The 15,247-nt window shown below is 42.4% G+C and overlaps 1 protein-coding gene across 10 annotated transcripts in view; it reads left to right on the plus strand.

Moving 5' to 3' along the window:
- Positions 1 to 15,247, plus strand: part of LOC121276954 (casein kinase I) — a 284,162-nt gene that overhangs the window by 142,745 nt on the left and 126,170 nt on the right. For all 10 annotated transcript variants that reach the window (XM_041185689.1, XM_041185686.1, XM_041185693.1 and 7 more), the window contains one exon: positions 7,157 to 7,305. In XM_041185689.1, coding sequence (XP_041041623.1) covers positions 7,157 to 7,305 — 149 coding nt within the window. The remainder of the gene's footprint in view (positions 1 to 7,156; positions 7,306 to 15,247) is intronic.

Here is a 15,247-nt window from a genome sequence, read left to right on the forward strand (position 1 = left end):
AAATCCCTGTGTGCATGGCAATGGCTATTGTTTTCTTCCTCGTGTGTAAGCACACAAACAACACCACTACCAATCTCCATGGAAAAAAGCAAATCAAGACCAAATGCAGTATCCAAACAGGAGTAGCGAACAGAGATTAACTGGGCCCAGAGTGCAGGCCATAGGGTGAGGGGGGTGTCAGGGAAGGAGGTGGAAGAGTTTCCCAAGGCTGGCTTCTACCCTCGGTTTGGGAATCATTGGCTGCAGCCATGATTTTTACTCTTTTAGAGCATCCCTATGTGTGGATGTGAGGACGAAACTGTTGAAGCTTGCAGGTTCTCATTGTCTAGCTTAAACATGATGAGCAGGCTTCTTAGGTGAGGTGGTGTAGGGTTGCTGGCACGTACAGAATTATATCCTGGCACTAGACAATGCTCTTGGAAAAGAAGGGAAGAAAATTGGTGGGTTGTGGAGGTTGAGAGATCTTGTGCTGCTATTCTGTTGGAGCTGCCTTCTGGTTAAAGTACTTCTGCAGTGATGTGCTGACTGACATGTGACTCATTCACCAGCAGGCTGGAGAACAGAAAACTGTGGATACATTTTCAACTCCTAGTGAGCCGTGGATTAATTTCCTTGTCTAAGTATACTTTTTTTTTTGAGAGTTGGTGATGCACTCATTTGTTGGCAGCCCCTTTCTGTACTGATGCATAAAATAACAATCAGTTTAATTGTTATGTTTCCTGGCTTTTGATTGGCAAAGTTCCTTGAAAATGGGTTCCAATGTTCATCCAATCAAAATCCCTTTTCAACTTCAAAGAATTGCTTTAACTTCTGTCACTAAACCTTCGGCACCCTTCAACGTTATGACTGGACTGCGCAGCAGTGCAAGAGGCACTAATCATCAACACCCATCTTTTCCTTTATGCTATACTTGCAGAAGCTGCTGCTATCAACATTGTTCTAATGCACAATCTCTGCACAGAGCTTCAGTATGGCTCAGTAGAAGTAAAAAGAAAGGGAAAGTGGAAAATCTGAAGTATAAAACAGAAATTACTGAAGGGGTAAAATCTAATTCCACCAGAAGAATGTTGTAACAGTAGACCTGTGGTTTTTTTTTTGGGTACTGATTTGATTAACTGTGCATTTTACAGAGTTTTATATTCTGGGAGCTGAGAGGAGTTTTAACCGTATCTTTTTTTTAAAGAAAAAATGGTGGGTTTGGATCAGGTTCAAGTCTAAAAAAAACCCGTTTCCTGACTCAAACCCACTTCCATTTTTGCTTCAACAGAGACTGAGAGGTGCGTGGGCAACCAGTCTGCTTCAAGCAGGCAGGTTGGAATATTAAATATGATATTGAGGTTGCAAACAAGTTTTCAGCTTTGACTATAATGATCCACCAAGTTTCCCGAAAGCTGGGAAGCCCAATGGCTTCATCCAGGCTGAGGACTTGATGGTTTTGCATTTATTCCTGAATCCAGGTGCCTGCCTGAGAAGCTTCTATGATCAGGAATTCTCGATTGATCACTTTATCCAACCCGTGACCTCCCATCAATCACATGACCTCTTCCCCTCCACCCCCACCCCTGTTACAAGGCCTTTGTTCCCCTCTACTTCCAAACTCCTAAACTCCCCTCCCTTCCTCTCCAGGACCCCAGTGTTGGCAACCCACTCAAGTGCCTTTTTCTCCCCCTCCCCACCTGATCGACATCCACCCTCCCTTCTCCCCGCCCTTTGGTTAGCCCTATGGCCTTCACTATTGGGCAGATGCTGGCTTGACTGGAAGTCAGCCTATCATTCGTGTTGGTTTCCGGGCAGGTAACTGATCACTGATGTTAACCGTAGGTTAAAACTTCACAGCAGGCAAATCAATCCGGATTCTCTGATTTCTCATGACTTTCTGACCCAACCCCCTCCTAGCAAGTCAGGTAAGTAACAATTCAGCCCTAAAAGTACCGAGAATCTGTTCCAAAACTTTGTTTTTGTAAAGCTATGTAATCTGATCTTCATTTGTGTTTCTGAATCAAACACAAATAGAATGATGAAGCATAAATGAAGGCCATTCAGCCCATCATATCTCTGCTGGCTCTTTATAAAAAAAACTATTCACCTTTCCAATCATCCAGATCTCTGCTGTTTCTCCATTGCCCTGTATGTTTTTTTCCTTCCAGTATTTGTTGTTGCCCTTTGAAAGCAATTATTGAATCTGCTTCCACTGTCCTTTTGGACAGTGTGCTCCACCCGCTGTGTAAATCTTTCTTCCTTATCTCGCCTCTGGTTCGTTTGACAGTTACTTTAAATCTGTCTCATTTGGTTACTGACTCTTTTTCCACTGGAAACAGTACAACTATCAAAACCATTCATGATTTTGAACACCTCTATCAAATCCCTCCATAACCTTCTCCCCTCTAAGCAGAACAATGCCAATTTCTCTCGTCTCTCCACGTGTATCCCTGGTGCCGTTCTAATAAACCTCCTCTGCATCCTCTCCAAAGCTTTGACATCCTTCCTGAAGTGTTCTGCCCAGAATTTACCGCAGTACTCACTCTGTGGCCTAACTCGTGTTTTTAGCATAACTTCCTTGCTTTTGTGCTCTGTACCTTTATTTATAAATCTAGTGCCTTTTTAACAGCCTCCTGACCTTGACCTACCACCTTTGAGACTTGTGCATGTAATCCCACAGCCTTGTCTGCTCTTGTGCGTGCCCCTTTTAAAATTGTACCAAACATTATAATTTTACACTTGCGTCTTTCATTGTATTGATGTAGATTGATGACTGCAATCGACGTTTGAGGATCTGCTTTCATTTTAAACATTGTAGTGCCTTAACTTGAAAAGTTTAAAGTTTGAGTGCATAATACCCGGCTATTATATTTATTTACCTCAAAAATGACAATTTCGATCCAGGGAATGAAATGTTGCAAAAATAAAATGTTGAAAATACACAACAGCTTTATCAGCTTCAGGTGAGAGAAGACGCTGGTTAATATTTTAAGCCCAGACCTTTCCTTGGAAAGCCCTTTATGTTTAAAATATTTTTTGCTCACGTTTTGGTTTTTAAATTTTACATTTTTTTCTTACCTCTATTTAAAAGTCAAGTGCTGCAACTTGTTTCTGAGAAGTGACAACTAAGAAAAATGTCAGTGTATTGCACGAGCAGAGATGAAACTATAAAAGTCAATAAATCTGAACTATACGAGCAACCAGTTGAAAAGCTTGCATCGGGCTTAGTGCCATCATTTAAAGTAGCTGAGAAATGCCCCCATGTGAATTCATTTTCTCTTTCAAAATAAAATTTTTATGATGTCTAAAAGCCACTCAACAGCAGGTTTGATTTACAGTACTAGCCTGCAGCTGTACTTGGGTCAATATTCTGAATAAGGCCCAGTTTCTCAGCATTTTGGACATGCAGGCCTTAATATATGCATCAAGACTTACTAAATCTGTGATTTATAATTTTCAATTATAAATTTTGAGGTATCCTAATTCAATAACAAGAACAGAGCTGTAACAAATTAATGACACCAAAAATATAGGTTGTCAGGAAAACATCACCTCTAAAGGAATAGTCCTGTCATGATAAATTATTAGTGATAATATTGCTAATCTAGTGATTTGGCCCTGTTAAATGCAAGTTGTACGATTTTCCTTTTCCCCTCTCTAATTACAGAGTAAGTGCTGCTCATTTCTGTGGTTGTCCCTTGTCTGAAATATGGCTGCCTCTTGCCCTCCCAATTCCCACTGTCTGACACTGTTGCCGTTGCGGTGCACTGTATGGATGCAGAATTTGAATTTATGCGGCAAATATTTCCTCCGGTTCACTGGTACTGGCTGCTCCCTTTAAATAGTCTGTTTCTTAAGTCAGTTGAACAGCACTGCCCATTGTCGACTAATCAGATGGTAGGGTGCAGTAATAGTAGGGCGCAGGGGTGGAACGTCTCTGCACCCCCCCCTCAATTATTTTTATGATCCCCAGCTGAGGTTACCACTGAACAAGCCTGATCCAGGGTGGAATCCAGTTTGATAGATCCTAACTTTTACTGGAGTCAGCTAATGAACTGTTAACAAAAGCATAAAACATTTATTAAACAAGTAAAGATGAACTATATTACAATACTCCTTCATCTACAACCATATCTTTACAGATAAGTACAGATTTGTAAGGATAGCAGAAGTTACAAAAGTTATCGAATACTCTAAGGTTCACAGTAAGTACAGAGTCCATATACCAATAGGCCGCCTGTGGTCAGGCACACCACACCCTAAAACCAAGTGACAGATGCTGTGGATCTCTCCTCAACTCCCCCTAGATGCTTGCCACACCGTGAGACAACCGGTCTCACCGCACTCCGTCTTTCACACAAGGGTTTCCAATCTCCACTTTCCAAGAACTCGTCTTGGAATCTTCTCCCAAACAGATGCTTTCTCTCAGACGCCTTCTGCAAGGGTTCACCTCCAGGGTTTCAAACTCTCCCCTGAATCCCACATGCATTGAAGCTTTCCTCTCATCGACTCAGCTGTCAACAGTACATCACTGTTTCACATGTCCAAAGCAAAGAGATTCAGACCTTCAGTTGTCTCTTTGGACCTGCTGGCCTCTTGCTTTAAAGCTGTTTTCTTTAAGCTTGGAGCCTTCCTCTCTTCTGCTTACTTTTACTTCCACAGAACAGGACCTTTCCCAGGTTTCTGTTCTTCCTTTGACTTGAAGGTCTACTTGAGACTTTCTTCTGTTCCACTCCCCTGGATTTCTTGTGGACTTTCTTCTTTAGCTTGGGACTTGCTATCTCTCCCCTTTGCTTCATTATCTCTCAGGCAGTTACTTTCAACTAACTTTAGCTTGGAAATGGCTATCTGTCCCTTCTAGGTTGCTTCTGCTTGGCAACTGTCTTCAAAAACCAACCGAATTCAAACAGCTTCCACATCAAACTGCTGTTTCTAGTTTCTTCTGTCTGTGGGAGGGACCTGCCTCTCTGAACCCCTGTTGCTATGCAACAGCCCAGTTTTTCTACTCTTGTGTTTGCTTAACTTCTCTTACAGTCGTAAAACTCATTAGAAATGCAGACACCTTTTAAAGTGAAACTAAGACTCAACTTGACCTTTCCTTAACACACAAATATAGAAATATAAATCAAACTTAAACATTAAAGTTAAAACTCATTCCTAACACCCACAAATACCAATAGAACTTACTTAAACTATCTCTTTTTCCTAACATTATCAGGATCAGTTTGCTGTGTTTCACACATACACACTCCTTCAGTTGTGACATGAGCAGTCAGCAAGACTGCTTTTTTCCAAAAACTGGATGAGCATGTTTTGGTGCAAGACAGTTGACATAATCAGTGTAACTCCTGTTCATGTATTATTAAATAGAGGATCTGTGCAGGCATAAGTAGACCCTTCACTTAACATAAAAGCATAATTTTATCTTGGCCAGAGCAGAGGTTCTTATCTTGCAGCTTGCTGGTACCTGACTGACTTTTGAGTGTGCAAGTGTGTTGTTTTAAAAGCCTCTCTCCCTTTGACCCAGATATCAAAGGAATTTGTCAACATCCAGGTATTGGATACCTTGCTGAATGGCCAGATAACGAACAAATGCAAACAAATGTTTCACACCTCTGATGACTAACTCAACATGGGACTGTTCAAAATACACATTGAAATTACTGGCCAAGTTCCATTCATCAAAGTATGGTAAACTGTATGCTATGACGCTGATTCACTCTGCTCATTCTGTGGCTGATGGTCACCTCCATTGTAAGATAACGGCCCAAGATTTCATGTAACCTGTTGAGGAATGGCATTAGTTAGAAATTCCCTTTCCTGTTTAATCTCCATGATATCTGCATTTTTCCTGGAAATTAGAGAAATGGTATGGCATCCTCTAGAGAGCACCTGGCACTTGTTTGAACAGGGCTAGTGTATCTCCTTAACCAAACAGATGGAAGAATTGTGAAGTGAACAGCACAAAGTATGTAGTAAGTGAGAATGGTGACTTCCTTGTCAACCAGGTTTCAGAAGATAATTGGAGAGAAAAAAAGATTGGATTGAGGGAGAGAAAGCACATTTTTCTATATCTCCCAACAATAATTAAATTGCATTTGTTAAAGATGCTTTGAAACTGGAATTGTTGTAAACCCACCCTTTACCCATTCTTGCCCTTTATCCTCTGTCGGTATTTTGTAAGCCTCTATTTGTAGTGTCTGTAATTGATTTTTGATTCATGCTTTTTCAAGCTTGCTGGCAAGGCTCAGTGCCAAATACTTTGTATCGATTGTGTTCCAATGAGCTATGAAAATTGTCATGCACAGTTAGAAATTCACCAACCTCACCATCTATACGCTGTAGATTGTGTCATGATAATCGTGAGGCATATACTGTGCACATTTATTTCTCCCTTCAGGAAATTCATCAAGCACATTTTAAAAGTATGGTATTTCATAGGACTGAATATATAAATCTACTTGAATAATTTACAAGATTAATATATTGAGACAGTTTTGTGCTCGTTAAGGTTAAGTCAGCCAGTGGTGATAGTGGTTTCACATATCTCATTACATGTTGCTGTTGAGTACTCCCCTATCAGGTATACTATGAATCATTTGCAGAGTAAAGGCCCCTCTTTGCTTAGATTAATCTTGCAAGGAAGGAGCCTTTGCGAAACATGCATTTTCTGAATTGACATCTTGTTACTTCTGCTGTGAATGAGCTGGTTGGATTATGTTGAATTACAGGCTTCTTTGTGAATTTCTATCCCAAATCAAGAGGGCTGAGTTGTCATACCAATTTCACATAGAACTCTTTGATCTGACAGGAAGATGAGTTTTCATTTTATTATTCTAGGCTGGTTTACCACCCAGGCCCAAAATGTCAAAAGCCAACCCATTGTGGCATTCGGTTCTCCAGTAATTTATTTTAGTAATTCTGTTCTCCCTTTGGCAAATGTTTGAAAACTCTCCTCAAACTGTTCTGACAGAGCCAAGCAACAGGCATGTATATATCAAAATCAAGAATTGAGTCAGTTAACTTTACGTGAATATGTGTTAAAATGGTCATGCTTTTATAATTCTGAAAAATTTGATTTGTAATCTAAATTACAAATTACAGTAGGAACATAATGCTACAGAATGTAGAAATGTAGATGGAATACTGATTTTTTTTTTTTGCTTTTTATCTACAGATGGAATTCCTCAGGTTTACTACTTTGGTCCATGTGGAAAATACAATGCTATGGTGCTTGAATTACTGGGACCTAGCTTGGAAGATTTATTTGACCTTTGTGACAGAACCTTTACCCTTAAGACAGTGCTTATGATAGCTATACAGCTAGTAAGTATTCCAATTCTCAATTTTCACTGACAAAGGCAGCATTAATCTGTTATCAATAGACTTACAAATTTGCTTCTAAATTTCCTGTTTTATGTTAAAGTGCACATTAACTCATGAGTATTGCTTTTGCTGATTTTTCTATGATGTTGCAGCCTTATGTTGCTTTCTCGCAAAGGCATTTACAAGTCACATTCTAGAGTAAAATTGCAATCCTCCTGACTTCAAAGTTGATTTTGATATCAATTAAGAGATTCACAAGAGACAGGGCTAACACCTGATGATAATACTCTGCTGGAAAGAATCATATGAAGCTGGTAATTTAATATTACCCTAGAATATTAATGGAATCTTGGTATCCTTCTGAATAAACACCAAGACTGAATTCTAAACCAGACATCCTGCAGTGTAATATGATGTCTACAGAGTCTGCAGAGTAAAGTAGTAATTGGAGTTAACCGAAACAAAAATACACATAGAATAGTAAAATGTTACTATGGTTGGGATTTCCTGGTCCCGCAGAAATTCTCGGCGATCAAATAAATCTGCTGAAAGCTTTTTGTGTACAAAATTGTCATCAGAGAATGCTTGGCAAACTTAACAATGGTCCATTCAGGCATCAATTAGGCAAGTTTTAAACTTTAATTCCCCTAACCTACTGACAGTATTGATTAAGGAGAGCATTGCAGTGCTGGAGAAAAAGGATGTCTCAGAGGGGCCAAGGACAGAACAGAGCTAAGGAGCAAAAAAAGATGCAAATACATTGCTCGGTGTGGGCTATAGGCCACCAACCAGTGGGAAGGATGTAGAGGAAAAAGCTGTAAGGAGATTGCAGAGAGGTGCAGAAATTAGAGTAGTTATAATGGGGGACTTTAATTAGTTGAATATAGTCTGGGGTAGTGGTAGTGTAAAGGGCAGAGATGAGTAAGAGTTTCTAGAGTGTGTTCAGGAGAATTTTGCACAGCAGCATGTGTCCGGTCCAATAAGAAAGGAGGCACTGCTAGACCTGGTTCTTGGGAATGAGGTGGGCCAAGTAGATCAAGTGTCAGTGGGAGAACATTTAGGGGACAGTGATCATCGTGTGATAAGGTTTAAGATGACTGCGGAAAAGGACAATGAACAACCCAGAGTGAGAATAATTAACTGGGAGAGAGCCCATTTCAATGGGCTAAGAACGGGTCTGGGCTGAATAAATTGAAGCCAAAGGTTGGCAGGAAAAACTGTAGCTGAACAATGAGCTGCTTTCAAAGAAGAGATGGTTTGGCCACAGTCAAGGTATATTCCCTCAAAAGGGAAAGCTAGGGCAAACAAATCCAGAATTCCCTGGATGACGAAGGAGGTAAAAATTAAGATAGAAAAAGCAAAGCTCATGACTATCAAGTAGAAAAGACAATTGAGAATCAGGCTGAATACAGAAGGTTCAGAGGCGAGGTGAAGAAGCAAATAAGAGAAGCAGAAAGGAATATGAAAAGAGACTGCCAGCTAACATAAAAGGGAATCCCTATAGGCATATTCTTAGTAAAAGGATGGCAGAAGTAGAAGTAAGGCCAATTAGGCACCAAAAAGAGGATTTACACATGGAAGCAGGGGGCATGGCTGAGGTATGAAAAGAATACTTTGCATCTCTCTTTACAAAGAAAGCAGATGCTACCCAGGCCATGGTGAAAGCAGAGGAAATTTAGCCACTAGAAGGGCTTAAAATTGATACAGAGTAAGTATTAGATAGGCTGTCTGCATTGAAAGTTGACAAGGCACTGGGAGCGGATAAGATGCATACTGAGGGTGGTGAGAATGGAAATTGCAGAGGCACTGGCCATAACTTTTCAGTCTTCCTTAGACTCGGGCGGTGCCAGAGGACTGGAGAATTGCAAACATTACGTCCTTGTTCAAAAATGGGTGTAAGGATAAGCTCAGCCACCACAGACCAGTCATTTTAACTTCGGTGATGGGGAAACGTCTAGAAACTATAATTCGGGACAGAATTAATAGCCGCACGGACAAATGTGGTTAATTTCAGAAAGCCAGCGTGCATTTCTAAAGGGAAAACGGTGTTTAACCAACCTCTCTGGAGTTTTTTGAAGAGGTATCAGAGAGGGTTGATGAGGGCAATGCAGTTGGTGGTGTACATGGGCATCCAAAACAGTGTCGCCCAACAGACTTGTGAGCAAAGCTATAAAAGGGACAGTAGCAACATGAGGCAGAATTTTCACCTCAGCGGGTTGGTGCACGCTCGAGTGTGAAATGACTCGCGTTGATGTTGGGTGAGCACTCCAACATCAACGCGCACTCACGCAATTATTTGGTCGGCAGGCACACGTGTGAATCAGCAGTGACCTGGCTTCCTGGCAACCCCTGCTGAGCCTGCCCAACAAGGGCTAAATTCTGTCCATGAGTACAAAATTGGCTGAGTGACAGGAAACAAAGTAACAGTTAATGGATAAAAGCAAAAAGTGCTCAGCAAAAGACTTAGTTTCATACCCTTATGCCCTCATCTCAATGAATTTTGGGCTCGGCACGATGCTGAACTCTTCTTCGTCTCTTCGTCTCCGGGCTCACTTCTTTGGGCAGGAGTCCTCTCCCTGTTCAATGGATCCTTTTACTCACATCCAATATTCTCCCTCCACCTGGACCCCTCCCTCTGGATTCTTACCTTCTCTTGATCTTTTCATTGAGAACTTGGCGTGACATTAGTCGTCTCAATTTCTCTGCTCCTATTACCCACTCTAATCTGTCTCTTTCTGAACTTGTTGCCCTTCGTTCTCTCAGGTCCAACCCTGACATTGTCATCAAACCTGCTGACAAGGGTGGTGCTGTTGTTGTCTGGCGCACTGACCACTACCTCGCGGAGGCTGAGCGTCAACTCGCAGACACTTCCTCCTACCTCTCCCTGGACCATGACCCCACCACTGAACATCAAGCCATTGTTTCCAGGACTGTCACTGACCTCATCTCCTCTGGAGATCTTCCTTCCACAGCTTCCAACCTCATTGTCCCCCAACCTCGGACGGCACGCTTCTACCTCCTACCCAAAGTCCGCAAACAGGACTGTCCTGGCAGTTCAATCGTGTTCCTGCCCCACAGAACTCATTTCTTGCTATCTTGACTCCATTCTCTCTCCCCTTGTCCAGTCCCTTCCCACCTACATCCATGATTCCTCTGACACCCTACATCATATCAACAATTTCCAGTTCCCTGGCCCCAACCGCCACCGCTTCACCATGGACGTTCAATCCCTCCACACCTCCATCCCCCACCAGGATGGTCTGATGGCTCTTGCTTCTTCCTCGAACAGAGGCCCAAACTATCCCCATCCACCACTACTCTCCTCCGTCTGGCTGAACTTGTTCTCTCACTGAACAGTTTCTCCTTTAACTCCTCTCACTTCCTCCAAATAAAAGGTGTGGCTATGGGTACCCGCATGGGCACCAGTTATGCCTGTCTCTTTATAGGGTATGTGGAACATTCCTTGTTCCAGTCCTACTCTGGCCCCCTCCCACAACTCTTTCTCTGGTACATCGATGATTGCTTCGGTGCTGCTTCATGCTCTTGTCTGGACCTGGAAAAGTTTATTAATTTTGCTTCCAATCTCAACCCCTCCATCATTTTCACATGGTCCATCACTGACACTTCCCTTCCCTTCCTTGACCTCTCTGTCTCAATTCCAGTGATAGACTGTCCACCAATATTCATTACAAGCCTACCGACTCCCACAGGTACCTCGACTACATCTCCTCACACCCCGTTTCCTGTAAGGACTCCATCCCATTCTCTCAGTTCCTTCGCCTCCGTTGCATCTGTTCTGATGATGCCACTTTCAAAAACAGTTCCTCTGACATGTCTTCCTTAACCGAGGTTTTCCACCCATGGTGGTTGACAGGGCCCTCAACTGTGTCCGGCCCATCTCCCACGCATCCGCCCTCACGCCTTCTCCTCCCTCCCAGAAACATGATAGGGTCCCCCTTGTCCACACTTATCACCCCACCAGCCTCCGCATTCAAAGGATCATCCTCCGCCATTTCCGCCAACTCCAGCATGATACCACCACCAAACGCATCTTCCCTTCACCCCCCCCCCCCCCCACCCCCCGGTGGCATTCCGCAGGGGTCGTTCCCTCCGGGACACCCTGGCTCACTCCTCCTTCACCCCCTACACCTCAACCCCCTCCCACGGCACCTTCCCATGCAACCGCAGAAGTTGCAACACCTGCCCCTTTACTTCCCCTCTCCTCACCGTCCAAGGGCCCAAACACTCCTTTCAAGTAAAGCAGCATTTCACTTGCACTTCGTTCAGTTTAATCTACTGCATTTGCCGCTCCCAATGTGGTTTCCTCTACATTGGAGAGACCAAACGCAGACTGGGTGACCGCTTTGCAGAACACCTTCGGTCTGTCCGCAAGCATGACCCAGACCTCCCTGTTGCTTGCCATTTCAACACTCCACCCTGCTCTCATGCCCACATGTCCGTCCTTGGCCTGCTGCAATGTTCCAGTGAAGCTCAACACAAACTGGAGGAACAGCACCTCATCTTCCGACCAGGCACTTTACAGCCTTCCAGACTTAATACTGAGTTCTACAATTTTAGATCATGAACTATCTCCTGCATCCCCACCCCCTTTCCGATTCACCCCCTTTTTTTTTCCAATAATTTATATAGATTTGTCTTTTCCCACCTATTTCCATTATTTTTAAATGTATTTCCATCCATTGTTTTATCTCTGCCTTTTAGCCTATTTCAATCCCTTCCCTTCCCCTCACCCCACCCCAAGTACTGGGACCACCTTGCTTGTCCTGCTTTCTACCCTTAATTCACACATTCCTTAGATAATATACTACCTTCAACACCTCTTTGTCCTTTTGTCTATGACATATTTTGGTTATCTCCACCTATCATTGGCCCTCCATCCAGCTCTACCTGTCCCACCCCCCTCTTAAACCATCTTATATTTCACCTCTTTTCTATTTTTAATTAGTTCTGTTGAAGAGTCATATGGACTCGAAACGCTAACTATATTCCTCTCCGCAGATGCTGCCAGACCTGCTGGGTTTTTTCAGATATTTTTATTTTTATAATGGTTAATGGATATTTCTCTGGATGGAGGAACGTTTGTAGTGGAGGTCCTCAGGGGTCAGTACTGGGACCACTGCTTTTCCTGATATATATGAATGATCTAAACCATGGTGTACAAGGAACAATTTCAAAACGTGCGAACGATACAAGACTTGGAAGCATTGTAAACTGTGAGGAGGATAGTATTGAACTTCAAAAGGGCATAGACCAGTTGGTGGAATTGATGGATAGGTGGCTGCTGAAGTTCAATGTGGAGAAATGTGAGGTGATACATTTTGGGAGGAAGAACATGGAGCGACAGTATAAAATAACGAGTATTAGTCTAAAGCACGTCCAGGTGCAGAGGGACCTACGTGTGCAAGCCATTAAAGGTGGCAGGACAAGTGGAGAGAGCAGTTAATAAAACATGCAGCCTCCTAGGCTTTATTAATAGGGGCACAGAGTACAAGAGCAAGGAGGTTATGTTGAACTTGGATATGACACTGGTTCGGTCTCAGCTGGATTATTATACAGTTCTGGGTGCTGCATTTTAGGGAGGATTTCATAGAATCACATTGTTACGGTGTAGAAGGAGGCCATTCAGCCCATTGTGTCTGCACCGGCTCTCTGAACACTTTAGCTCAGTGGCAATCTCCTGCTTTTTCCTCGAAACCCTGCACGTTATTTTAATTTAAATAATCATCCAATGCCCTCTTGAATTCCTCAGTTGAACTTGCCTCCATCACACTTCCAGGCAGTGCATTCCAAACCCCAACTACTTGCTGTGTGAAAAAGTTTTTTCTCACCTCGCCTTTGCTTCTTTTGCAAAACACTTTAAGACTGTGCCCTCTGGTTTTCAATCTGTTTATGAGCAGGAACAGTTTCTCCTTATTTATTCTGTCCAGGCCCTTACGATTTTGAAAACTTCTATCAAGTCTCTTCTTAGCCTTCTCCTGTTCAAGGACAATAGTCCCAACTTTTCCAATCGTTCCTCATAACAGAAGTGTCTGAAGGCATTGGAGAGAGTGCTGAAGATGTTTGAGAATGGTTCCAGAGATGCTAAACTTTGGTTATGAAGTAAGATCGGAGAAATTGGGACTCTTTGCCTTGGAGGGAAAAAAGGCTGAGAGGAGACTTGATAGAAGTATCCAAAATCATGAGGGGGCCTGGACAGGAAGAGAGGGAGAAACCGTTCCCACTTGTGATAGCATCGAGAACCAGAGGGCACAGATTTAAAATAATTGGCAAAAGAAGCAGAAGCGATAGGAGAAGAAATGTTTTCACAGCAAGTGGTTAGGGTCTGGAATGCACTGCTTTTAAATTGATGCTTCCTGGTCACCGTCCCACCAACCAAAGGAAATGCAATGAATAGTGAAAAGAATGAAAATCTATCATAATTTTAAAAAACCTCTGTTAAATCTCACTTTTCTGCTTCGGTGTAATTAGTCACAGCATCTCCAGACTCTTCTCTTAATTATACTTTCACTGGAATGATGTTGGGGCGAGAATCTATCCTGTATGTGGTACTTTGGTCTAACCACCGCCTTGTACAAATGTATCACAGTCTTGTCGTCTTATGCTTTGTGCCTTTGTTTATAAATTCCAAAGTGCATTGTTGGCCTTTATTATAGCCTTATCTACCTTCAAATTTCAAACAATTTTGCATGAGAGCTCCTGGGTCCCTCTGTCATGCCATATCTTTCAATATTTTCTCATTAAGTGTATACCCCTGTATTCCAATTTTCTGTTTTCTTCACAAAATGATCCACTTAGCATAGCTTCACATCAAATTGCATGTTTGTGCTCCTGCGATATTTTACAGTTCTTCTTGCTTTTCACTAACCGAACCCGACTCCAACCTAAGCCGAACCATTAATCCTAACCATTTGCTTCTTGTCAATCAGCCAACTTTCCATCCACATTGCTGCATTCGCTGAATTTTTTGCCGCAAACCTTATCGAAGGCATCATTAAAGTCCATATACACAATCTGCATTTCCTTTTATCTATTCCATCAGTTACTTTAAAGTCAAATATTTTTAGTAAGTCTGTGCTGTCAGCAATAATTCCAACGATTTCTCAATACTCAATTATTTTATCCTGTAGGTAAATCCTTGGAATCCACACGACTGATCTTTAAAGTGGTGTTTTGTTTCCAAATTCTTCTCCTCAAACAGGTTGTTATATCTGGCTGTCCTCTAGTACTATATTGTAAGTTTTATTTGTCCCGTCTCAGCTCATCCGCTGCTGAAGCCCTCATTCATGCCTTCGTTACTTCTAGACTCAACTCTTCCAACGCACTCCTGTAAACGTCAGGTCATCCAAAACTCTCCTGCCCATGTAAATTGCAACAAATTCTGTTCCCCTATCACCCTTGTCCTCAGTGACCACAGTGGCTCCCTCTTGAGTAACATCTTGATTTTAAAATTCTCATCCTTGTTTTCAAATCTCTAACTTCTCCCTACCCCTGTAATTTCCTCCAGCCCCATAGTCCTTTGAGATATCTACACTCCTCTTATTCAAGCCTCTTGAGCGGTTGCCTAGGCTCTGGAATAGGCTGCGCCCCAAGCTCTGGAAGACCCTCTCTAAACTTTTTTTTTTCTTTAAGACACTCCTTAAACTACCTCGTTGACCAACTTTTGGTCATCTTACCAAAAATCATCTTTTTTAGGGCTGTGTCCACGTTGGCTTTATAATGCTCTTTCGCCGTGCCCTGGGACATTTCATGATGTTAAAGGTGCTATATAAACACAAGTTGTTATTGCTAAGGAGAATTGAAAAATTGTGGAAATAACGTCTTCTGCCTCTTCTCTGCCTTTCTTCAATATACTGAGCCATCATGGCCTAGTGACTTTTATTGTGCGTTGCCAGTTGACTGTGAGAAGGTGGGGTGAGCCACC

This window comes from Carcharodon carcharias, chromosome 4, assembly GCF_017639515.1.
Source record: "Carcharodon carcharias isolate sCarCar2 chromosome 4, sCarCar2.pri, whole genome shotgun sequence".
In the NCBI taxonomy this organism is placed as follows: Eukaryota; Metazoa; Chordata; class Chondrichthyes; order Lamniformes; family Lamnidae; genus Carcharodon; species Carcharodon carcharias.